This window comes from Anabrus simplex, chromosome 3 (assembly GCF_040414725.1).
Source record: "Anabrus simplex isolate iqAnaSimp1 chromosome 3, ASM4041472v1, whole genome shotgun sequence".
Taxonomy (NCBI): domain Eukaryota; kingdom Metazoa; phylum Arthropoda; class Insecta; order Orthoptera; family Tettigoniidae; genus Anabrus; species Anabrus simplex.
Window position 1 is genome coordinate 385,754,850 of NC_090267.1, and position 26,089 is coordinate 385,780,938.

General features: G+C 37.6%; 1 protein-coding gene across 2 annotated transcripts in view; it reads left to right on the forward strand.

The window, feature by feature from the left end:
- The window catches only part of Pfas (phosphoribosylformylglycinamidine synthase), a 275,681-nt gene that overhangs the window by 186,603 nt on the left and 62,989 nt on the right, over positions 1–26,089 (forward strand). For both annotated transcript variants that reach the window (XM_067143336.2, XM_068226729.1), the window contains exons 13-15: positions 9,593–9,718; positions 10,776–11,012; positions 24,093–24,218. In XM_067143336.2, coding sequence (XP_066999437.2) covers positions 9,593–9,718; positions 10,776–11,012; positions 24,093–24,218 — 489 coding nt within the window. The remainder of the gene's footprint in view (positions 1–9,592; positions 9,719–10,775; positions 11,013–24,092; positions 24,219–26,089) is intronic.

The following is a 26,089-nucleotide window of genomic DNA, read 5'->3' on the forward strand; positions in this document are numbered from 1 at the left end:
AAGTATGGGCTGTGAAAGCTTCAATGGCATCATATGTCATTGTCCACATTGTGCTGACATTTACAAAATAATGTGAAAAGCAATGAATCAGTCACAAAGTTTAATTTTATTGTTATTTGTAAACATGTCCACAGTGTTTTGGTTGTTTTTGGCTTTTTTTCTGTCCCAGGGTATACAGGGTTGAGCCTGGTTTTGTCAGGACGCTAATGATGTTTTTGTCAATCACAAAGCTAGACACACAGCTTCTTCTGAGTGGTTCAAATGGTTAAGGTGCTGGCTTTCTGAGCTGTAGGTGACAAGTTCGATCGTGGCTCAGTCCGGGGGTATTTGATGGGGCTCAAATACATCAGCCCCATGTTGGTAGATTTACCAGCACATAAAATAACTTCTGTGGGACAAACTTCTGGCTCCTTGGCATCGCTGAAAACTGTAAAAGTAGTTTGTGCAACGGACGACAAATCCCAGGCACCAGGTCGCCATGGCACCTAAAATTCTTTCTTTGGTGCCTTCTTTTTCAAACCGAGTGTAATCTCTCCCTTTATATATTTAATTCCCGGTTTGCTGTCGCTGAACTATTGCATTACAGCCACATTCCGTACAATTTATTGAACTCAGTTGAAAAAGAATGATGTTAGGCAGCAGCAGATATCATGGTAAGTATGGGCGATTCCTGCTTTGATATGAATGTTATTACCATTTTAAATAATAATCAAGGCCACATTATGTAAGCAATAGAAGAAAAATTAATGTTAAGTACGAACGTTTGGGTGTTGGGAAAAACCGCTTGTAAAGAAAGTATTACACACACAGAAATAACTCAAATATACTTCTCATGTAAATTACACGAATAATTTCCTGCGATGTTCCTTTACTATCATAATAGAATCTCTTTTGCTATTAAATTGATTATTTTAAGAGAGCTGTTATTGTAAAGTGAAATAGAACGTCCTCTCGCGGAATTGATTTCCGTATGTTGACAGTATACGAAGCTCCTACTGTAGGCATGTGAATGGACACAAAAAGTGCAATAAGGATGTCTTGTAAAGTATGGGTTGTTCCTTGTACCATATTTCTTTAGATATGTAAGTAAATAATGTTTAAGCTTTAAGTTATTAATCCATAAACATGTCAGACTAATACATACAAATGAATTGTACAGTTTGGTGTTGCTGACGACAATATTCACTTTGCTATTTACGTTTTACAATTTACAAGTTTCTTAGAACAGTATCAAAATATTTCGGAAAGGCTATTGGCATGTAAATTTATACGAAAATGTTTATCATTACTTTACTGGCGCTTGAAATATGTAGGTTAAGTTAGGTTGGATAACGCTGTTTGAATAAGAAAACTAAAATATTTGTCATGGAAGCCACTGCAGTGGTACTACTGTAATTTTTCAGAATGAGATTGAAGATATGCATTCACATTTTCTCAGAATTAGAAAAAACTAACGAGTAAGTCATAGTATGGAAATCGGTGAAAATGTAAGTTTTAAACAAAGTTATTGCCATTTCATACCAATTTTAATGTGTGTGGGTTTTCCCCCCATGACTTTTACATAAAATCGGATATAACGACAATCTGCTATAGCAAGTAAATTTTTCGCTGTTATGAATTCTTGCTATAATGGACTTGTAGTGTATTTATTTCATTTGTACAGGTCAGAACCTGTATTTTCATAGAAACTGAAAACTTTTCTTCTTAAAATTAGGAACATACGGCATTATGTGATGGATTGGAAAAATTAAACTTTCTCCTGCTAATGAAAACTCTGAAAAAGGAAGGAAAAAATTGAAAAAATGTTGTTACACAATAACACGTTGTACTGTTTTCATTGTCCTGATAACGGAATAAAGGATGTCATACGATGTTAAAAGTTTGCCATGCACGGTAATGAGATCGCAAAGATTATGTAATTGAGCCATACATCTAAAAAAGAACGAATATATTAAGTGAAATAGGCCGTGATTTCAGAGTATATATAACACGGACGCATAAAATCAAGGAGGCCATGCATGTGACGGCAAAGATGTTCATTTGGCGAATTAAGTATGCCTAGGTCATGGAGTTAGACGTAAAGTTATAAAGGATCCATGCGGCCGTGATAAAAAAATAATAGAAAGTTTTTAAAATTGTTAAAAAAGAGGAAGTGTGTGAACAATAAACAAATTTTGGTACGCAAAACTTCGAAGTAAGTTTATCTATGAAAAAAATAATCCTCGCGGAAAGAAGAAGGGAGATATTTCAATTAATAAGAGCTGAAGAACCTGCACAGTGAAGAAATTTTAGAATTACGCCTATATCTGATCAAATATCGAGGCGGATAGTCAGAAGAAGTTGAATATTATCCGGACAGTAGTCGGAATATAGACCGAAGGCCGTTACGAAATACCAAGTCAAATTTAACGTATTATAGGTTGATTGGCTGGGTAAAAAAAAAAAAGTTAATTTGATAATTTACCTGTTAAAATCTGTCGCAAGGAATTGACATTGAATTTCTGACATAATAACCTGAAACGAAAATATAATCTAGATTCTTTGTAGAACATTCTGAAGGATATGGACGTGATATTAATTGCCATATTGGAAATGTTTCTTTCATATATGACTAACGGCTACAACATGAGAGGCTAAATCGGATAAAATAGGTTACCAAATACATTCCTACGAATTTTATGATACTTGATTGGACATTGGTGAAATCATAAATCATGATAGGTATATTTTCTATTTGAACTACGATAATAATTGTTCTTTATACGATACCTACATTTAATTTTATGATGTTATCTGAATATTTTAACCAAATGACATGGTCAAAGTGACCAATATTTTTCATTTAATGATCGATATATATTTGAAATAGCCATTTTGAGCTGTTATATACTTGGAACTTACTTGCAACTGCTGACGTTATAATATTGGAAGATATACATGTGTTAGTGACAGAATATCAATTTAATATCGACGAAAATAAGTGTTTTTTTTTTAGAAAGAAACAAGAGCTGATGGACTCAGATTAAGCATATTTGTTATGAAGTTTACTAAGGCTTAGGGACTTAGTTTTTTTAAACCCATATTAATTTTTTTTTCTGCTTATCAATTAATTGTCATTATTATTATGAGATAATTAATTTCAGAGAATATTTAACTACATCTTCAACAGATAGAATATGTACCTACGATTTATGTGATTAAGGGCCGGTTCTACCATCTGCTGGTAAAGTGGCTGGCAGCTGCCCGGGAGGTAAACTACCTGGAGGTGTAAATCGGCTGGTACTTTGGCTTGCGTCCAACCACCTCCGCGCAAGCGCTAGGTAGCTACCCGGAGCTAGACACTGATATACGAAGTTGGCTAGACTGATTTTCAGCGATTTCTCGCTTTCGAGTGTGGTGCTATCTATCGTCAGATGCATGAAACCCATTTCGATTGTCTTATTTCCCTGTGCTTGTGTCTGCTGATTATCACCAAAAAGCCTAATAAGGGGAGTCTTAAGAGTTATGGACAACGATTCATGTCAAGCTTTCGTGATTTTAATCTATGATCTTCAATATCAATTCCTAATTGGGATTAAAATCTCGAGATTGCATTTTCTTACGCCAGTTATTACCTGCCATGCAAGGCAGCGTTTTTGAAAGGTATTCTCGTAGTAGACTGATCAAGTCGCTCGCTCCGTAATAGAAGGTACGCAGGTTTTCATCGTATTTGTAATTTACATTTTAAAGTGTATTTTCGTTCCCTGCCGTTGTTCTTAACTCTCTTTTACGCGCTTCCATATACGTATATACACACATCTTCTTTACGGACTTATTGCCTTTGAGCATTCTATCTGCAGGCTTCTGTGAATTGATTAAGTATCTCCGCGATGCTCTATTTGCAACTAGTTCTGTGACCTCGTTTAGTTCCAGATGCTTCCATTTATTGATAAAGCATTTCATTTTAATTTTTAACTTTATGGAAGGTACTGTAAATGTAAAGAACTAATCGGGATAAATAACCATTCATAGGAAGAGGAATTCGGGAATGGAATAGTTTCCAATTTCTTCGAAATAATTTACAAGCCTATGTAAACAACTAATAGGGAATCTGCTACCTGGGCGACAGTCCTATATGCTATTAATCATAACATCACTTGCTATAGGTAGCATACATATAAAGCAATTTTCCTAGTAAACATAATATTGTGATAAGAACGTATGAAAAGAGGCATACAGATTAACACAACGCTAATAATGGAAATAAAAAAGATTCGTCATAATAAAGACTCGAACCTCCACACTTCGTATTACGAAGCGTACGTGTTAACCACTACGCTACAAAAACGCTTGGGTTAGGTAGGATACATACAGTAATATATATCTCGTGTCCGAAAACTGAAAAAGTAGAAAATTAAAGCCCATTTGAAATGATTTCCAAATACATTTTGATTTTACATCCTTTTAGAGTTTCTTTACGAAATCTTGACGTATAAAATGTGTTCCCTGCGCTACCGATGCGAGAGGCTGGTGTGACCGTTGCAACTAAAGGGAAGCATTAATGTTCAAAATCCTGCAATACAATATCGATCACTGTTACGGTATACTGCTTTTTTTCAGTATACTAAGCTAATTTGAGTTGCATATCACCAGAAATACAGCTAATAATGTTCAGCTCTCAGAACTTGCCCGGCAGGTAAAGTCTTATCGGGCCCTCGAAGTGGCCGAGAAATTACGCGCCGGGTAACGACGATTTATGCTGCCGATAGCGCTACCTGGGAGTGGTCGGACGGAAACATCCTTTTACGCGGAGGGCAAATTACGCCCTACTTTACCAGTAGGTGGTAGAACCGGCCCTAAGAGAATTTATTCTTTATTTTTTATGATGCGGATAATAAGTGCAAGAGGATCAGTTGAATCAGATTGTAGATAGATTAAATTTAATTTTTTTTCCATATAGAGAGGAGGAAGATAATTGATGTAAATAAATGTTATTAGATTTTCTTTTATGATTCTAGAATCATGAAATAAACTATAGATTATTCAATTTAGAGGTTATTATTGAAGATAGGCTAATATCATTATGGTATAGATGATTTTGAATTAATTAATTTAAAAAATATATATATATTTTTTTTCTTTTCTTTTCTTCGAATGATTGGACTTGGACAACTTAACATTGACTCCGATGGATGGATGGTATCGATGGTAATTTATTAAAAAGGAAATGCGGTTTCCCAGTTGACCTCACATAAAAATAATACTATTCACAGATGCATTTTAATTATCCCTGAGAGGTGTCGTATGGCAATTTGAGGATTATATTATCGATAAATGTGATATGAGAAATGAAGATTGCGATATTGCTTAAATTTTATGATGCGCATACTGTTTATTCAATGAATGTTAGAAGCGGGCATAGCTACCAACACTTAGCATCGTTCTTCTTAAATGCATTGATCCATATAATGATCCGTAGAAGTGATGGTTGGATGAGGGGAAAATAGCCGGACCAATTGTTGGGTCGCCCAATATGGTGCAAGAAAGAAATCCCCTCAGGATGGTGCAACGTACAAAATATAAACCACATCTGGATAAACTGCTAACTGAAAAATACTGTCCAATGTACAAGACTCCCCCTACACAATTATGTGTTTTCATTGCCACATATTGAAGACCGCTGAATTTCTCAGTCTTTCCTCCTTTTGTCATCATGAATCTTGGAGCTGATTTGATCATCAGGATCTTCTTAGTGTTTGTCCCACAGTGGAGCAGGCTCCGCTTTTTTCCACTTGGTTCTATTAAGGGCATAATTTGAAACATGATAAACGTAGCGCATGTTTTCTTGAAGGCGATCAAGCGAGCGTTTCTTGGGCCGACCACTTGGTCTATTTCCAGATGCTGTAATGCAAAGTGCTGTCTGTACAATAGATGAACCTTCTCTATGCATTACGTGGCCATATTGACAAAATCAGGTCTTCACGCATCTTGTTTATGATTAGGGCAACTCCCATGATTTTCTGGATATCTAGCTTGGTGACATGATCTAATTGGGTAGGTCCAAGTGACGAGCGAAGCATGCACATCTCTATGGCATGAAGTACTTGCTAGTGCTTGACTGTTGCTGGCCTGTATTCAGAGCCATACAGAATGATTGGGCGAACAACGGTTCTGTAAACCTTGGACTTCAGGTGGATTGGTATCCGATGATTGCAGAGAACACCTCTAGTTTGCTGCCACTTCATCCAGGCTGCATTTTCTCCTGCACGGGCATCTGAAATAGTGTCACACTCAGCATTGACCAAAGAACCAAGGTACTTCAACTATTCTACTTGGTCATCTATCTGAATGGTTCCATTTGTCTGCAGATCGCACTCCATGTATTTGGTTTTCTTTGTATTGAGTCAAAGTCCATGTGCTCTTAGTTTTTTGTTCCACTTCTTAACCTGTTCTTGAATCTGTTGACGCTCCTCAGCAGTCAGTAGGACATTGTCAGCATACAGGAGTGACAATTGGGGTGATGACTGGATATCGGAGGTGACTTTGTCCATACACAAAATGAAGAGAAGCAATGACAGGGCCAATCCCTGGTGGACACCAACCCGAATTGGGAATGGCGGTGAAATTCCAGCAGGGCATCGGACGGTGCTGGTAGAGCTTTGATAGAGCAAATTTATCCAACAGACATATTCCTCAGGTGCGCCGTGTGTTCTAAGTACATGCTAAATCAGTTCATGAGGAACATAGTCAAAGGTCTATTGCAGATCCAGAAAGGCAATGTGGAGTGGCCTGTTCTTTTCCTGGTCTCTTTCCATAAGCAACTGAACTGCATGAATGGAATCAAGCATTCCACATCCTTTCACAAATCCATACTGGCTTGAAGTGACGTTGACCCAAACCTGCATGACGTGATTGGGTGCCCTCATGTACCAATTGAGTCTAACATTGGGCCACTGTGACATCTGAATGGCCCACTTGCCTGTCAATTGCACGATGCGACCAACCAGTCTCATGATGCAGCTTCTGTCAACTGGTGGATAGGCTATCTAATGCATCTGCGAGGCATCGCAGGTGCTTTGTACTTGCGTAGTCCTCTCTACACGTCTTGCTTAACTGTCTGACTCACAGCAGATGACTGGTAACAACTTATCAACAACAGGACATTGCCATCACGAATGCAATCTGGTGGACGTTCTACATATTACAGATCCTTCTAAATCTAATAATTTACTCACACATCAATGGTATGAATGTATACTGAAATAGGATATTTGATCACTTCTTCTGGGTGCTTAACTTTTTTTTTTGTCAGGCAGTGTATATGAAAATACAAATGTCCATTAACACTGCCTTGTGGGAACCCCCTGTTAATCATTACAGGATCAGATAATGCTTCACCTACTCTTATTCTCACGCGTCTAATATAATCGGAGAGAATGCTTTCCCAAAGCTTATGTGTAACACACATCAAGTTGATTGGCCTGTAATTGACTTTATGCTTATCACCCTTTCTTATACACTGAGGCTACAATTGCAGCTGTCCATTTGTTTAGTGTAGCTCCTTCATGTAAACAGTAATCAAATAAATATTTCAGATATGGCACTATATCCCAACCCATTGCTTTCAGTATAGACAGTAGTTTAGTGTAAAGGGTGTATCAAGGCCAATCTTTCCTTCACACCATATCTTGTGAAACATCTTCTGTAAATCCTCAAACAAATGTTTATTTCTCACCTTGAACAGTTTCGTCACAGTCATATCCTCTCATGTTGCCTTGTTCTACAGTGACCTGTCAATCTCTTTGATCTGTCTTGTCTGGTGGTTTAGAATCTGGATCCTTGACCATTGGTTGGCCTGTCGTTTGTTTCTCTTTTGGTTCATCATTGTTGAACAGTCTCTTTGCCATCTTATAAGGAAAATAAAATTTTCGTTAAGGTGCTCTTACCCTGTGAAGTTCAGGAGTTCAGGGGCTTTTCCTTTTATCACGCTACTTCTCCTGAGCAGTCTCCAATGGTGAGGGCTCTTTTGGAAATCACATTCCATAGAAAAGGGATGCATAAAGAACACTTTCAGGGCTGCAAAAAATGTGGTTGTACTGAGTGGCAATAGCGGAAAATCATAATATGACAAGTGAGGTACTTTTATATAGATTTAATACAATGAGATCTGGGACTTTGAATTTACAATATGTTAAGCAAGAAATTGTTTTAATGAGGAATAGGCTAATGATGTTTCACCACAATAATTTTATTACAGCCAGATGTTGTTCACTGAAGACAAGATGAATCACAGTACATTCATGAAGAGATTTTGGTAGGATAAGAAGGCGAAAACCATGAGGCCAACGAACAAGTTGAAATACGCTCTTCGAATGGACATAACGAAGAAAGAATATTAATAATAAAAATTGTTGCTATAACTTCCATATAGCCGGCCCCGCAGTATAGGGGTAGCGTGCTTGCCTCTTACTCGGAGGCCCCGGGTTCGATTCCCGGCCAGGTCAAGGATTTTAATGTGTACCTGAAGGCTGGTTCGATATCCACTCAGCGTACGTGATTACAATTGAGGAGATATTTGACGGTGAGATAGTGCGTCTGGTCTAGAAAGCCAGGAATAACGACCGAGAGAACTTTGTCGTGCTGACCACACGACACCTCATAATCTGCAGACCTTCGGGCTGAGCCCCGGTCGTTTGGTAGGCCATGGCCCTTCGGGGTTGTTGCGCCATGGGGTTTGGTTTGGTTTGGTATAACTTTCATATAGCACCAACTCAAGTCTTACGCCATCGATGGGGTAGTACTAGGAAGGAACCATCCATGACCTTAATTAAGGTACAGCTCCAGCATTTGCTTGATAATGTGGGAAACCACAAAAAAAACATCTTCAGGGCTGCCATCATGGGCGTTCCTATATACTACCTCTCAAATGTAAACTCACAGCTCCGTGACCCAAATAGCGTAGCCAACTCACTAGGTGTTTAAAAAAAAAATTGATATTTGTTCGTGGCGTCGACCTTTGTAGATCTTTTTCCACTACTTTCACCATATGATAAGAAGCTGTGTGTAAGTGAAATTGCGGAAGTGTAGGAATGTTGGATGTGAGGATAGGAACGTTAAGGACGACACAAACACCCAGTCCCCAGGCCAGGCATAGTAATCATTTACTATTAAAAACCCCTGACCCAGCCGGGATTCGAACCCGGGGCTGCCGGATGACAGGCGGACGCGTTGCTCCCTACACCGCGGGACCAGGCACTCACTTGGTGTAGTAAATAATAATAATAATAATAATAATAATAATAATAATAATAATAATAATAATAATAATATCCAGTAATGAGATCTGTATCACATCTTTATGAATGTAAGAAATAATTATGTAGTATTTTCGAAAAAGATTATAGTTCCCAGAGAAAACCTGATTTATCTCCACTTAATGCAGCATAAATGTTGTGTACTGTCACTTAGATTTTAGTCTGGGTAGTAGTGGTAAGAAGCTGGTAGTTAATCTCCTGAGTCACGAAGCAGCCATTTTATGACTCTGTACTCTCAAAGTGCCTGAAATGTACTTGTGTGTTTCTGTATGTTGACTTGGAGATTTTTCTTTTTCTAGGTGATTTTATCAGAAGAAGAATTGATGGATGATACAAAATATTTAAATGGAAGTTATGAGAAGGAGAACCAGAAGTACCCTTTCAATTTGGAACTTGAAATGGTATTGGGGAAAATGCCTCAGAAGGTAAGAGGGAGAAAATGTGCATGTGCTTGCTTGAGTTCCTTTTTTATTCACAGTTTAGAAACGGTTTAGAAACGGTTTGGTGGTGAATATTTAAATTTTCCAAATGAATTGATAGAGATATTAAATGTAGGACAGTTTGGATTTAGTACATAAAATTATTCTAATAAAATCTAATTTTTGTTGAATCTTGGTAGAAAGAAAATTTCTGTTCAAGTAAATTGATACAGGATGTTTAAGAAAATATTTAATCTTTTCAGTCTCTTCTTTATTAAGTTATTTACATTTCTATAATGATGGTGAGAAAATACAGGATTTGCGTTTATTGCACAGTATTGGCAAGGCTAGGATTAGAACTGCAAATCATTTGCATTCAAAACCATAGTTCATTGTGTGTAGAAAGGTACTGTATTTGAACCACTATATGTGGATTGGTTTTCCAGACAAAGAAGCCTACAGGTGGAGAATAAAACTGTTCCATACATACCTGAAAAGTGTTTGTTGTTCATAGTAATATAAGAGAGCGCTTGTACAGTATAATTGGGACAAGCTGATGATACTTTCCTTTTTGTATATCAGAAGAGTAAGTCTTTCATTTCCATGATTTTCTCAAGGAAGTTTCATCATAATGATTCCAAGATTTTTACTTGTTATACAGTTAAGTTTATATGAAAATGTTATTGTGCTGTAAAGTATTGCCTCTATGTCAAATTATCAAATTGCAATTAATAACCTTCATCCCTTACAGTAATCTTGATGGTAGACATCTTAAAATAGCATTATCACTGTCATTTTATGGGGAAAGTGAGGACATCTTATGTAATTTTTAAAAAAAGAAGGGGGCTGATGACTGTAGATGTTACGCACCTTTAAACAACAAGCAACAAAAAAAAGAAGGGGTTGTTCCCTCAGTTCTACTCCTAACACACTAATAACAATGCTTAATATGATAATTTGTGTATTGAGTGTGTATGACATTAATTGTGAAGATTATAGTGTTCATGGTATTATCTATTTGCTGACAGAGAACTGAAATGATTATTTCTCTATGTATGTTTAGGAATTTCATTTGGACTGCCGACCAGTGATTGTTCAGTCCCTGAGTCTTCCTAAAGATGTGACTGTTCAAATGGCTCTGGAGAGAGTTTTGAGATTACCTTCAGTTGCCAGCAAACGTTACTTGACAAACAAGGTGGATCGTTGTGTGACAGGGTTGGTGGCACAACAACAGTGTGTAGGACCTCTACATACTCCAGTAGCAGATGTAGCTATTGCTGCATTGTCTATCTTTGATACAGTGAGTATACCGAATACAGTACACATATAGTGACAGATTGGCTGGCTGGATTTGGTAGCTTGTATTTTACTAGATAGATTCTGAAGACAACTGAATTATGGGTACGAAGTTTTTAACAGTTTTTGAACTGGACTTTGATTTATACAGAGCAATTTTCTATTTGTAGAATCTCTAGCATTTCTGGCTTATAATTAGACGTCTATGTTGGTTATATTTTACCACATGATCTGGACACTTGTGTACTGATTGATATGCAGTAGCAACTTAGCTCTAGTAACCAGGTTCTTACAGGGCTCTTGCAACAACTTGCTTCTTAAGTCCTTATTAACACTGCTATAGTTCCGAGACCTTTCATATAAGTCGGAATTTCTCCTCTTAAGCCCATCCGACCATGCAAGTCATTTTAACCGTCAAATTCTTCAGTTTCAACTGGTACCTAATTTGTCAAAAATTAAAACAACATTACGCCAGTCTGAACTGAACAAACATGTCCTTGTTCCTTTGCCTGCTGCCAATGATCTTACGAGGCGAGCTGCTACTTGTCGCTGTGCTGCCGGTTAAAGGAGAAATTTCAGAAACAAAGCAGAAAGTATTTTAAATTTAACATATAGTGACTAACTTGATAGGTTTTATTCATTTTATGAATTGAAAATTATTATATTTTAAAGTGTTTACTAAATAACATAGTAAGGGTAAATTTAGACACAAAGAAACATTTTATTTCCTTTTTAGGTGTAAATACGGACTTCAGTTTCAAGAGCAGAGCAGATTTTAAATTTTAGTGTATAGTGACTAATTTAATAGGTTTTATTCATTTTATGATTTGAAATTATTCTATTTTTAAAGTTTTTACTAACTGATGTCGTAAGTAAGTAAACAGTTGAGACACAAAGAAATATTTTAATGATTTCAAGATTTATGTATAATTTGTTCTGTTGATGACTGTATTTGTACAACTGTATCAAGTCCAAGGATTTAGTTTGATGTTTTGGTACCTTATAATAAAATGTAAAGTATTGACAAGGCAGAAAAGTGTTTTATAGAAATCCGCTATTCGCTGTTGTTAATTCTCGTTATAACAGACTTCTACTGTAGTACCATCGTCCACCGAAAGATTAAATTACCAATATACATTCACCCTTATTGGAACATTGTCACCTCCCAACACAGTTATCTGACTTATATTAGTCATTAAAAAGCAAAAAATCTAATTATAACCATTTGAAAGGAGATTTAAAAATGTTATCATTCATTTAGCAATGAAATTATTTTCAATGTACGAGAATAACATGGGACAATCAACCGAGTATCAACATTAATCATGAGGAAATATGAAAACAATGTTGCACACTACTCTACCCAATGACTCTCACATTATAACACGTTTCCAATTGAACATATTCCTAAATAAATAAAAATATCAACATACTGTCATGAAATCACAATAGTAATTAACGAAATTCACTGAAAGAAAATAAGTAACTACCACTACTGATTTACCCCAAAAATACTCTACTAAACAAACATTTATATTGGAAATTTCCTCTTGGATGTATTTCATAGTCCAATTATTAGGTTAGATACGACGTACAGCAGAAGTCCATTATAGCAAGAATTCATAATGTCGAAAAATTTACTCGCTATAGTGGATTGTTGTTATATCTAATTTTTTGAAAAGATCGGGGAAATACCCACACACATTGAAATCGGTATGAAACGGCAATCAGTGTGTTCAAAACTTGCGTTTTCGCAGATTTCCATACTACGGCTCACTTGTTTTCTAATTCCGAGACAACGTGATTAGTTTGTTCCAATTTCATTCTGAAAAATGGAGTAGTATCACTCCTGTGGCTTCTGTGGCAAACATATCAGTTTTCTTATTCATTGCTTTCCGTCATGAAGACCATAACCGCTACGATACATTGTTGCATTGGCTGTCTTTCGCATTTAATGTAGCTGTCCACAAATCTCATAAGCTTTCAAGATTTTTTTTTTTCAGTCACTACTGATCATTTAGGGCAGTCGCCCAGGTGGCAGATTCCCTATCTGTTGTTTTCCTAGCCTTTTCTTAAATGATCACAAAGAAATTGGAAAATTATTGAACATTTCCCTTAGTAAGTTATTCCAATCCCTAACTCCCCTTCCTATAAATGAATATTTGTCCCAATTTGTCCTCTTGAATTCCAACGTTTTCTTCATATTGTGATCTTTCGTACTTATAAAGACACCACTCAAACTTATTCGTCTATTGATATCCTCCCACGCCATCTCTCCACTGACAGCTCGGAAAATACCACTTATCACAAAGTTTATACAAGGAGTAATTTTAATACCACCCATTCAATACAATTTATTCCACTATAGTGTGGTTAAATACACATGGAAAATACCAGAAATTTGAAGGGTACATGTTTCGCCCATTATTTATTGGGCATCATCAGCCTCAATCAATCTTAAAACACACATGGTCTAAGGAGTCATAATAATTTACGTAAAACGTATTGATGAATATTTACAAGTGTTAATACTTTGTATGTAAAATGTTTACAGTACAAAAATATTGAATAAAACAGAACTTATACTAAAATCACTTTGAAAAATTGAAATGTTCGTCTAAAAGTAAATGTCACACATTGATTTTAAAAAGTAATCCATGTAAGATTGAACAATATATATTACATTTGGAAAACAGAATATCAAAAATAAAGCGTCACAGGATAAGAACAAGACGGTTAAAAGATACAGTATATGCTCATGTTTGAGGCCAATATTTCAATTTCAATACTATAGCAACTCTCCATTCATTTGGTATAGCTCCTTCAACCAAGCAATAATCAAATAAGTATCTCAGATATGGTACTATATCCAAACCCATTGCCTTTAGTATATCCCCAGAAATCTTATCAATTCCAGGTGCTTTTCTAGTTTTCAACTTTTGTATCTTACTGTAAATGTCATTGTTATCATAGGTAAATTTTAATACTTCTTTATTATTACTCACCTCCCCTATCTGGACATTATCCTTATAACCAGCAATCTTTACATACTGCTGACTGAATACTTCTGCCGTTTGAAGATCCTCGCATTCACACTCCCCTTGTTCATTAATGATTCCTGGAATGTCCTTCTTTGAACCTGTTTCTGCCTAAAAGTACCTATACATACCCTTCCATTTTTCACTAAAATTTGTATGACCACCAATTATGCTTGCCATCATGTTATCCTTAGCTGACTTCTTTGCTAGATTCAATTTCCTAGTTCCTTCAATTTCTCCTTGCTTCTATAATCATTTCTAACCCTATTTCCTTCCAACCTGCACCTCCTTCTTAGTCTCTTTATTTCTCTGTTATAATATAGTGGATCTTTACCATTTCTTACCACCTTTAAAGGTACAAACCTATTTTCACATTCCTCTACAATTGCTTTAAACCCATCCCAGAGTCTGTTTACATTTTTATTTATCATTTTCCAGCAATCATAGTTACTTTTTAAAAATTCCCTCATGCCTGTTTTATCAGCCATATGGTACTGCCTAATAGTCCTAATTTTAATACCTTCCTTTCAACCACATTTATTTCTAACAACGACAAAAACAGCTTTGTGAACACTAATACCATCTATTACTTCGGTTTCTCTATAGAGAGCTCGTCTGGTTTTACTAGCACCACATCCAGAATATTCTTTCCACTAGTTGGTTCCATCACTTTCTGAATCAGCTACCCTTCCCATATTAACTTGTTTGCTATTTGTTGGTCATGGTTCATGTTTGTGGATTACTGTAGTCACGTCCTAGTTCGTGAACCATGGGCAACGGCTGAGTGGCCTAGTAAGTGGTCCTGAGAGTCGGGATACCAGTTGCTATGGAATGGGAGTGGGCATCTCGGACATAATCTGAGTCATGGCCCTCCTTGTGCTCAAGTGGCTAGGACTATACAATTTACCGGTGGTCCATAACCCGTTAGAGGAGAGATCCTCACTTGGACTGTGCAAGTAGGGTAGCATCCTGCTTCATGAATTTACCGAGCTCAGAACACTTCAAGCAAGCCTCGGACCTATGGGAGTAATGGAGTCCCACTCCCATTTGACAGGCGAGGGACTCCTTGGAAACAACTTGGCGAACGAAATGGAATTCGATGGGGAGCTATCAATATTAATGGGGCTTATGGAAGAAAGAAAGTAGAACTGGCTGACTCTGCAAAGCGGATGCATTTGGATGTGCTAGGAGTAAGTGATATTCGGGTAAGGGGAGATAACGAGGAAGAGATAGGAGATTATAAAGTGTACTTGACGGGTGTTAGAAAGGGAAGGGCAGAGTCTGGGGTAGGGCTCCTTATCAGGAATACCATTGCACGCAACATAGTTTCTGTTAGGCACGTAAATGAGCGAATGATGTGGGTAGATTTATCAGTTGCAGGAATTAGGACTAGAATTGTGTCCGTGTATTCACCATGTGAGGGTGCAGATGAGGATGAAGTGGACAAGTTTTATGAAGCATTGAGTGACATCGTGGTCAGGGTCAACAGCAAGGATAGAATAGTGCTAATGGGCGATTTCAATGCGAGAGTTGGGAATAGAACTGAAGGATACGAAAGGGTGATTGGTAAATGTGGGGAAGATATGGAAGCTAATGGGAATGGGAAGCGTTTGCTGGACTTCTGTGCTAGTATGGGTTTAGCTGTTACAAATACATTCTTCAAGCATAAGGCTATTCACCGCTACACATGGGAGGCTAGGGGTACGAGATCCATAATAGACTATATCTTAACAGACATCGAATTCAGGAAATCTTTTAGGAATGTACGAGTTTTCTGCAGATTTTTCGATGATACAGACCACTATCTGATCTGTAGTGAACTAAGTATCTCTAGGCCTAGGGTAGAGAAAGTGAAATCTGTCTGCAAACGAATAAGGGTAGAAAATCTCCAGGACGAGGAAATTAGACAGAAGTACATGGATATGATTAGTGAGGTTTCAAACAGTAGACAGTAAGGAGGTTCAGGATATAGAAAGTGAATGGGTGGTATACAGGGATGCTGTAGTAGAAACAGCAAGGGAATGCCTAGGAACAACTGTGTGTAAAGACGGGAAAAGGCGAACTTCTTGGTGGAATGATGAAGTGAGAGCAGCTTGTAAACGTAAAAAGAAGGCTTATCAGAAATGGCTCCAAACAAGGGCCGAGGCAGACAGGGATTTGTACGTAGATGAAAGAAACAGAGCGAAACAAATAGTTGTTGAATCCAAAAGAAGTCATGGGAAGATTTTGGTAACAACCTGGAAAGGCTAGGTCAAGCAGCAGGGAAACCTTTCTGGACGGTAATAAAGAATCTTAGGAAGGGAGGAAAAAAGGAAATGAACAGTGTTTTGAGTAATTCAGGTGAACTCATAATAGATCCCAGGGAATCACTGGAGAGGTGGAGGGAATATTTTGAACATCTTCTCAATGTAAAAGGAAATCATCCTGGTGGTGTTGTGAACAGCCAAGCAAATGGGGAGGAGGAAAATAATGGTGAAATTATGCTTGAGGAAGTGGAAAGGATGATAAATAAACTCCATTGTCATAAGGCAGCAGGAATAGATGAAATTAGACCTGAAATGGTGAAGTATAGTGGTAAGGCAGGGATGAAACGGCTTCATAGAGTAGTAAAATTAGCATGGATTGTTGGTAAAGTACCTTCAGATTGGGCAAAAGCAGTAATTGCACCTATCTATAAGCAAGGGAACAGGAAGGATTGCAACAACTATCGAGGTATCTCATTGATTAGTATACCAGGCAAAGTATTCACTGGCATCTTGGAAGGGAGGGTGCGATCAGTCGTTGAGAGGAAGTTGGATGAAACCCAGTGTGGTTTCAGACCACAGAGAGGCTGTCAGGATCAGATTTTCAATATGAGCCAGGTAATTTAAAAATGCTATGAGAGGAATAGGCAGTTGTGTTTATGTTTCGTAGATCTAGAGAAAGCATACGACAGGGTACCGAGGGAGAAGATGTTCACTATACTGGGGGACTATGGAATTAAAGGTAGATTATTAAAATCAATCAAAGGCATTTATGTTGACAATTGGGCGTCAGTGAGAATTGATGGTAGAATGAGTTCTTGGTTCAGGGTACTTACAGGGGTTAGACAAGGCTGTAATCTTTCAACTTTGCTGTTCGTAGTTTACATGGATCATTTGCTGAAAGGTATAAAATGAAAGGGAGGGATTCAGTTAGTGGAAATGTAATAAGCAGTCTGGCCTATGCTGACTACTTGGTCTTAATGGCAGATTGTGCCGAAAGCGTGCAGTGTAATATCTTGGAACTTGAAAATAGGTGCAATGAGTATGGTATGAAAATTAGCCTCTCGAAGACTAAATTGATGTCCGTAGGTAAGAACTTCAACAGAATTGAATGTGCTAGTTGTTTTAAGATCTTCGCAAATTGGCTGATGATGACACTTAAAATGTGTTGAAACCGGTCCCATTAAACAGGTTGTAACTACTTTTTACCATCTTATTACGGAGTATTGAAAGGTGGATCCTAACCTATAATATTGTACATCTTAAGCTAGAACAGGTCGATAATTTCAAGTATTTAGATTGTGTATTCTCCCAGGATTGTAATATAGTAAGTGAGATTGAATCAAGGTGTCGTAAAGCTAATGCAGTGAGCTTGCAGTTGCGATCAACAGTATTCTGTAAGAAGGAAGTCGGCTCCCAGACGAAACTATCGTTACATCGGTCTGTTTTCAGACCAACTTTGCTTTACGGGAGCGAAAGCTGGGTGGACTCAGGATATCTTATTCATAAGTTAGAAGTAACAGACATGAAAGTAGCAAGAATGATTGCTGGTACAAACAGGTGGGAACAATGGCAGGAGGGAACTCGGAATGAGGAGATAAAGGCTAATTTAGGAATTATCGCGATGGATGAAGCTGTATGCATAAACCGGCTTCGGTGGTGGGGTCATGTGAGGCGAATGGAGGAGGATAGGTTACCTAGGAGAATAATGGACTCTGCTATGGAGGTTAAGAGAAGTAGCGGTAGACCAAGACTGAACGCTGAAAGGCATAACAGTCTATAATGATTATGTATGTATGTATGTATGTATGTATTTGTTGGTCATGCTTCCTGTTGTTCACATTACCATCCCAGTTAACATTTAGTAAATTGAGATCACCCGCCACAATCACGTTCCTTTCCATATCGTTTCCTACATAGCTGATTATTTTATCAAATAATTCTGAATCAGCATCAGCGCTACACATTCCCGGTCTGTACACTACAACGACATCAAGTTGGCTATTATCTTTAGAGATAAGCCTTACACCTAGAATTTCATGTTTGTCATCTCTAACTTTTTCGTAGCTTACAAATTCTTCTTTCACCAGAATGAATGCTCCCCCTCCTACCATTCCTATCCTATCTCTACGATACACACTCCAGTTCCATGAGAATATTTCTGCATCCATTATATCATTTAGCAGCCATGATTCAACTATTACAATATCTGGTAAGTATATATCTATTAAATTACTTAATTCAATTCCTTTGTTTACAATGCTTCTACATTTAAGCACTAACATTTTTATGTTATCCCTACTTGATTTCCAGTTCCCTGTTCGCTTAATACCGCTCCCTAGGCCACCCTATTTCCCTGAATGTACCTGCCTATAACCCTTCTAAACAAGTTTCCTAACTTATATGTACCAAAGCGGTTTAAGTGAAGGCCATTTGAGTGCAGATCCCTGTCTCCTACCCACCCATTAGGGTCTAGAAATCTCACTCCCAGTTTCCCACATACCCACTCCATAGTCTAGAGCACATACCACTTGAACATGCTGGCTTCAGACCAAGCCGCAGCTGTACCGACCAGGTGTTAGCCCTAACCATCCATATTGAGAGGGGATTTCAAGATCGAAAGAAGACCGTAGCAGTGTTCGTAGATCTGTCATCAGCTTATGACACAGTCTGGCGAAAAGGAATGATCCTCAACTTCCTGAAGTTAATCCCTTGTAAGACGCTTGCCACCCTGCTGAATAATATGTTGGCTAATAGAATGATTGAAGTACACCTAAATGGCAACATAAGTAAAACTTACAAACTGAGTGACGGATTACCACAGGGATCGGTACTGGCTCCATTGCTCTTCAACGTATATATAGCAGATCTACCTTCAACTAATGCTAGGAAGTTTATATACGCTGACAACATCTGTTTGGCAGCTCAGTCTGGTGATTTTGCTGGAGCAGAAACCACACTCACTAAAGATCTCTGCAGAATTGTTAATTATTTTAAAACCTGGCGACTGAAACCAAACATAACAAAAACAGAGGTCAGCTGCTTTCATTTGAGCAACAGACAAGCCAATTATGTCCCTCAGGTTCAATTCAGAGGTCATATACTGAAGTTCAATCCTCATCCAAAATATCTAGGCGTTACCTTGGATCGATCTTTGACTTACAGCGAACATGTACGCAAAACATCTGCCAAGATCAAAACCCGCAATAACATCCTGCACAAACTCACAGGAACAAGCTGGGGCCCATCTGCATCCACCCTCCGAACTACAGCACTTGCATTAGTATACCCACTAGCCGAATACTGCTGCCCAGTATGGCTCAACAGTGCCCATACAAAAAAGATAGACACTCAGTTAAGCGATACAATGAGGACTATATCAGGAACCATCCAATCCACACCTTTGGATTGGTTACCAGTTCCTTCAAATATTCCACCTCCTCATCTCCGAAGACAAATGGCACTGAAGAAAGAATGGCTTAAATGCTGTGACAATCTTCTTCTACCAATACATCAAGACTGCCTACGTGAAGATCTCAGGCTGAAATCTAGGAACCCTTCTTGGTTACTAGGAAAGAGGCTAGCCCAAGATGAATTTCATACTAACACTGCCTGGCGCGATGGGTGGGCAGCTTCAAACCCTGACAGATTAGGTCTAATTTTGGATCCAGTTATGCAACCTCCTGGTTTCAACTTACCCAGAAAAATCTGGTCATCACTTAATCGGATCAGAACTCAACATGGCAGATGCAACTACTGGAAACACAAGTGGAAGATTACCAGCGATCCTTATTGCGACTGCTCTGACGTGCCTCAGACCGCTCAACATATTGTCACAGAGTGCCCACTCCGAAGATTCAGTGGGACAATAAAGGATATCCATGAGGCCAGTGATGAAGGTGTGAGTTGGCTAACAAAACTGGACATTCAGCTTTAGCAGCAATGCAGATATTGAGCTAAAATGTATAAATATAGTTTGTTTATTACGTACTTGTTCTGTGTGTATAGATGAAGCTGTTTTTCGTGTAATTGTACATATTTGTTAATAACCAAATTGTAACAATGTATCCTCATGCCATACGAAATATATATATACTCCATAGTCTCATTTAAATCCCCAGTCACCTTCCCGTCAGTATCCCTCCTACACAGTATTCCACTGATAACAATCTTCGCTTCCTTAAACTTCATCCGTGCTGCATTTACCAGACCCCACACATCCCCAACTACGTTGGTACTTATACCTGCTTGCCTTACGTTGTTAGTACCAACGTGAAACACTACCACCTTCTCCTTTCCCTCTTCCTTCTCTTCTACTTTCCTCAACATCTGCCTCAACCTAATTCCTGGATAACACTCTACTCTGGTTCCCTTTCCTCCACACACTTTCCCCACATGTCTAACGATGGAATCTCCCATGACCAGAGCCTCGACCCTACCCACCTCATTTGATCCCCTCCCCTCCTGGTCAGCCCTATCGTCTCTCACTGCTGCAGAAGCTACTTCCTCCTCCCTTTTCTCCCTCCCATGACCCTGTTCCACCTGTCTTTTCCTTTCCACTACATGACATTTCCCTTTCCTACCTTTTTCCTTCCTCCTACTTCCACAAATCTCAGCAACAGTTCCCTGTTCCTCATCTTTCGTCAGTTGTTCTTCCTGCAGTGACTCGTACCGATTTCTCACAGACACCTGTCCTGAATTCTGATCCTGAACAGAGCCCTTAGCCTGCAATCTCCTTTCCCTTAAAACATTAGACCACCTTTCTTCTACAATTCCCCCATTTCCTTCCCATCCCTCCTTTACACCTACTGTATCCTGTACATTATTTGAAGGAGGCCTATCTTCCTTCCTGTCTTCTGTGAGAATCCTAATTATCTCCCTCAAACTCTCAAACTCCTCCCCCATACTCCTTAATGCCTGGCCACACCCACAGTTCCTAAACTTGTACTGCGTAGCCATTATTTACGAAATAATGGGAAGAGAAGGAAAAATAAAATAACTTATTCTATGCAAATAAAAATGAAAGGAAAAAAAATTATCTATAAAAATGGAAGGAAAGAAATATTGTCTAGGATAGTTCACAAAGATCACACAACAAGGTAATTGATATAAAGCTATTACTACATTACAGTACTTCTTAGTTGTACAAATTTTTTTTCTCCAATGTCCGTAATGTTTAGTTTTGTTCCTAACTCACCACTTTCCAACTTTTGGTGTCTATTAATGATCTTTTGGCCAAGACCATAGATCCAGCTAATATCCATGATCTATGGAGAAAAGCTCTTAGAAATCTCTTAGAAGATTGATTTTCCTGCTACATTTTAGTAGAATGCGTTCCATTGATAGGTCAATAAATTTAAAAATGATGTGTATTAAAAGGATTGTACAACAAGTTATTGTCATTAATAACGTATTTATATTGGCAGTTATAAGGCTTTTTTATACTTTGATTAATGACTAAGCTTTTCAAGTGGATTTTTTTTATTGCATGTTGCCACTTTGTTGTTTGATGGCACACAAAGACTCAACATTGAATAAACCTCATCAGTTTAAGTTTATTGAAGACATTTGTATTGTAACAACATTTTAAATTTGATTTTATCTTTACCATTTAACTTTTGTTCTTTGCAAGACTGAAGATGTCCATAAAAGGGAGAAAACATGTTCCTTTAACATTGTTTAAAAGAGTATACTTTTCTGAGTATTGTAAAGGTGGAACCTTTTATTGTTAATATCATAAAACTGTTCAAAGTTGACAATACAGGCTAAATATGACTTACATGTAACAGTACTGTATTAGTGTGCTACCATAATTTAAAAAGTTTTAGTGTATTATCCTCTTACTTAGCAAAATGATAAAATTGTCCTTTAAACAAAAAGTCTCTGTTATCTTGCAATAATACATTTTAGGCAGAGATATTTAACATCACACTTAAAATATGCTTTAGCGCCACCGTTGCAAGATGCCATAAAATATTATGGATGGTGGCACTGTATCGGGGGTTGACTGTACTGCAGTAAAACCTCGTTAAGATGTTTCTGCAGGGGATAACAATAATGAATGTGTTAAGTGAGAAAATGTACTACTGAATATATGAATAAAAGTATCCAGCAGGGATATAGAAACACTAGCTTTGATTTTTTCTGACATGAGAGTATTTTATGTCGTGTATCCGCAGGTACAGTGAAAACTATATCACCATTTCTAAAGATGAGAGGATTAAAAGGTGTGAAAAACACAAGAGAACAAATATGTAAACCTTTTCTGCTGGGGCTTATAAAGTAACAAGTGCACTGAAAGATGTAAAAAACACCAAACAACAAATATGAAAACATATGCACGGGGACCAATAAAAATATCAAAGTATTATTGCAGATCACACTGTTTCTAAAACAAATGTTAGTAGAAGAATTTTATTTTGAAGCAGTGGGTTATTAAATATTTTTTTCTGGTCACGCTCGTAGACAATGAATTGGAGGTTTCAGTTGACCTTTTGCGACCAGGAGGAATCAGGAGAAATGACTTTGACCGCCATGTTGAAAAACTTCTACCAAGTCGAATGATTGAGTTGAAACTCGAAGGTGCGAGTTCAACATTCACGACCTCTGTGTGCTTAAAGATGAGGGTTCGATTCCCGGCCCTTCCACGAAATTTGAAAAGTTGTACGAGGGGTGGAACGGGGTCCACCAGTCCACTTACTGAAATATTTTAATTTTTTCTTCATTAGCAAGAAATTTCACAACATTTTCTGTATCCGTAACTAGGCTACCACAATACAAATATGCATCACACTAGTCAATTTCATATGATTATGTTCCTAATCCAGATATAGGCTACTGTATCATGCAACCAAACTTCACTCTACCACTCAACACAAAATAAATTTCTAACTTCTGAATGGAATGAGAATTACAAGCACAAATAGGCTCACCGTGTTATTCAGCAATCTTGTTGCTAACTGGCAAGCAAATCTGAACATTCCTGAGGCTAATGGCTTGCTCCCCGAACGTGCATCTTATTCTGTGAAGTAAAGGAATTTAAGGCCTTTTTCCATAATCACGCAACTGTGGTGACGGATCTTAACCGAGTTGGAAATCATGTTTGTTTCACAAAGGATGTCAAGTAACATTTTCAAGGCTAGGAAAAATGTGATTGTTACTAAGCGGTAACAGCAAAGACTCGTGACGCGATAAGCAAGATATTTTTATATAGATTTAATACGATGAGAATCGGAACTTTGAATTTATGGTGGGCTAAGTGGGAAAACATGTTAATGAGGAACGCACTAACAAGGTTTCACTGTACTTTGTGTCCGAGTATTTAGAAAGCCATAGCCTATCGAATGGAAGTGAGACTCCATCGCTCCTTAGAATGGTTGCAAGGATGCTGTGTAGAAATTCTGTGAAGTTGTATGCTGTCCTTCCTTTTACATCCTATAATCCCATTTTAGGAATCATTGTTCAATTTTGTCCTAATCTCGTGAATACCTGAAGGACCATGATTCGGTATATATCCAAGTTGCAATTTTTTAAATAGTAACCAGTGTACCAACTTTCCAAACCTCTTGTCATTCAGTCTTTGTTTATAGTTAATGAAATATGTTAACTGCTGCTGTAACCCTCACCAGGAACTACATACAGTGAAATAATCTAATTGTGTCTCAGGGATTGGTACACATTTAGACAGCTCACATGAAAAGACACTCTTGGAACGATTGCAAGTGTAAACTAATAGTTTCCACGTTATATCTTAAACCATGTTTTTATTCTACTAAATTCAAAACTGTCCCTTTTGTTTTTTAGGTGGGCATAGCTACTGCAATTGGTGAGCAGCCCATTAAAGGCCTTGTGAATGCAGCTGCTGGAGCTAGAATGACTGTGGCTGAATCTCTGACAAACCTAGTATTTGCTGCAATATCAGATCTCAAGGTAAGAATTATTTGAGGAACAAGAGAACTGGGATGCATCAGACAAGTTCCATTGCAATGCAGCAAGAAAATAATCCTCACTAGTACAGAAATGTTGGTATACCCTATCATACAGAGGTATTCCAAGTGAATACGAGTCAGGGGTATAATTCAATTTCATGGATTTTTATTTCAAACATGTAAACAAGCCATGTGCATTTTAATTTTGTTGAAAATTCATATTCTATTGTATTGCCGAAATAATGAGTCATCTTGCAACTACAAAGATACATTTGCATATACAGTAGAAGTCCGTTATAGGGAGAATTCACAACAGTGGAAAATTTACTCCCTATAGCGGATTGTCGTTATATCCGAATTTTGTATAAAAGTCGGAAAAACTCCCATACACATTAAAATCGGTATGACCGAGCTCGATAGCTGCAGTCGCTTAAGTGCGGCCAGTATCCAGTATTCGGGAGATAGTAGGTTCGAACCCCACTGTCGGCAGCCCTGAAAATGGTTTTCCGTGGTTTCCCATTTTCACACCAGGCAAATGCTGGGGCTGTACCTTAATTAAGGCCACGGCTGCTTCCTTCCCACTCCTAGCCCTTTCCTGTCCCATCGTCGCCGTAAGACCTATCTGTGTCGGTGCGACGTAAAACAACTTGCAAAAACAAAAAAAACAAAAAAAAAAAAATCGGTATGAAATGGCAATAACTTTGTTCAAAACTTGCGTTTCTGCGGATGATATCCACACTATGGCTTACTTGTTTGTTGTTTTATTGAATTTAATTAATTTCATTCAGAAAAAATTACAGTACCGTATTTCTCCGAATCCAAGACGAACCCCACTTTTTCCTTCAAAACTTTAAATCAGCCTCAAAAAGTGCTTTGTAAAATCATATGGATGCCTTTGTTGTACAGTACGCATGTTTTGACTATTTTTTAAACGCCGAACATTGGTTTTCGTTATGCTGCATTTTTTGCGATTGCACAATTATTGTTTATTTCTGCAGGTTTAATGACCATTAACTTAAAATTGGCATCATAATACCGAAGAGAACCCGTTGAAGATTTGCCGGCAATGCTTCTCTACAATACAGCGATCCGTCAGGAAAATATTCTTACTGTCTATAAAACTGTCACGGTACTTTTACTCGGCATCAGATATAACCCCTAATTGCAGACGTTGAAGGTCAACGAACGAGTTTATTGCTCCACTGTATGGCCATTCCGCCCTTGCGTTTTTCCATATTGGCTTTAGTATCTTGCACAATTATTCTATATTTCCGAGTGTTTAATAACCATTAACTTAAAATTGGCATCATAATATCGATGAGAACCATCTATTCTGTGAATTCCTTTTACCTGACTCGTTTTTTGACAATTTGGAGTGAGATTTTAATCTGATGTTTTTAGAAGGATTGAAGAACACAGCGATGAACTAATTATATTATTAAGATTGTAATTACTTTGATTACTTCACACATGGTCAAATTATAATTTTGATGTCATATTTCATATTATTCTCCTTTTATATGCCATAAGCAATTCTAATCATCACTTATAATAATTTAATGCAATTTATTGACTAGTTTTTATGGTTGATTCAGATTTTACTAATGTGAACTATTGGACCTTATTGGACAATTCTACTTTATGAAACCAGGTTAAGGGCCCTGACCTAACTTTGGGGTTATGATGTTGCTTACTATGTTTAAGCAAAACATGTCCCAATTTTAAAAATCTGTATAATGTTTGTATCCTAAATATAAGGATTGTGAAGTATTGCAAAGGTGGTATAATTAATTTGTTTGTAAACTTTGATATTCTGATCTCCAATACGGTTTATAATGAGGTTTATAACTTGTAATCGCCAAAGAATGCGAT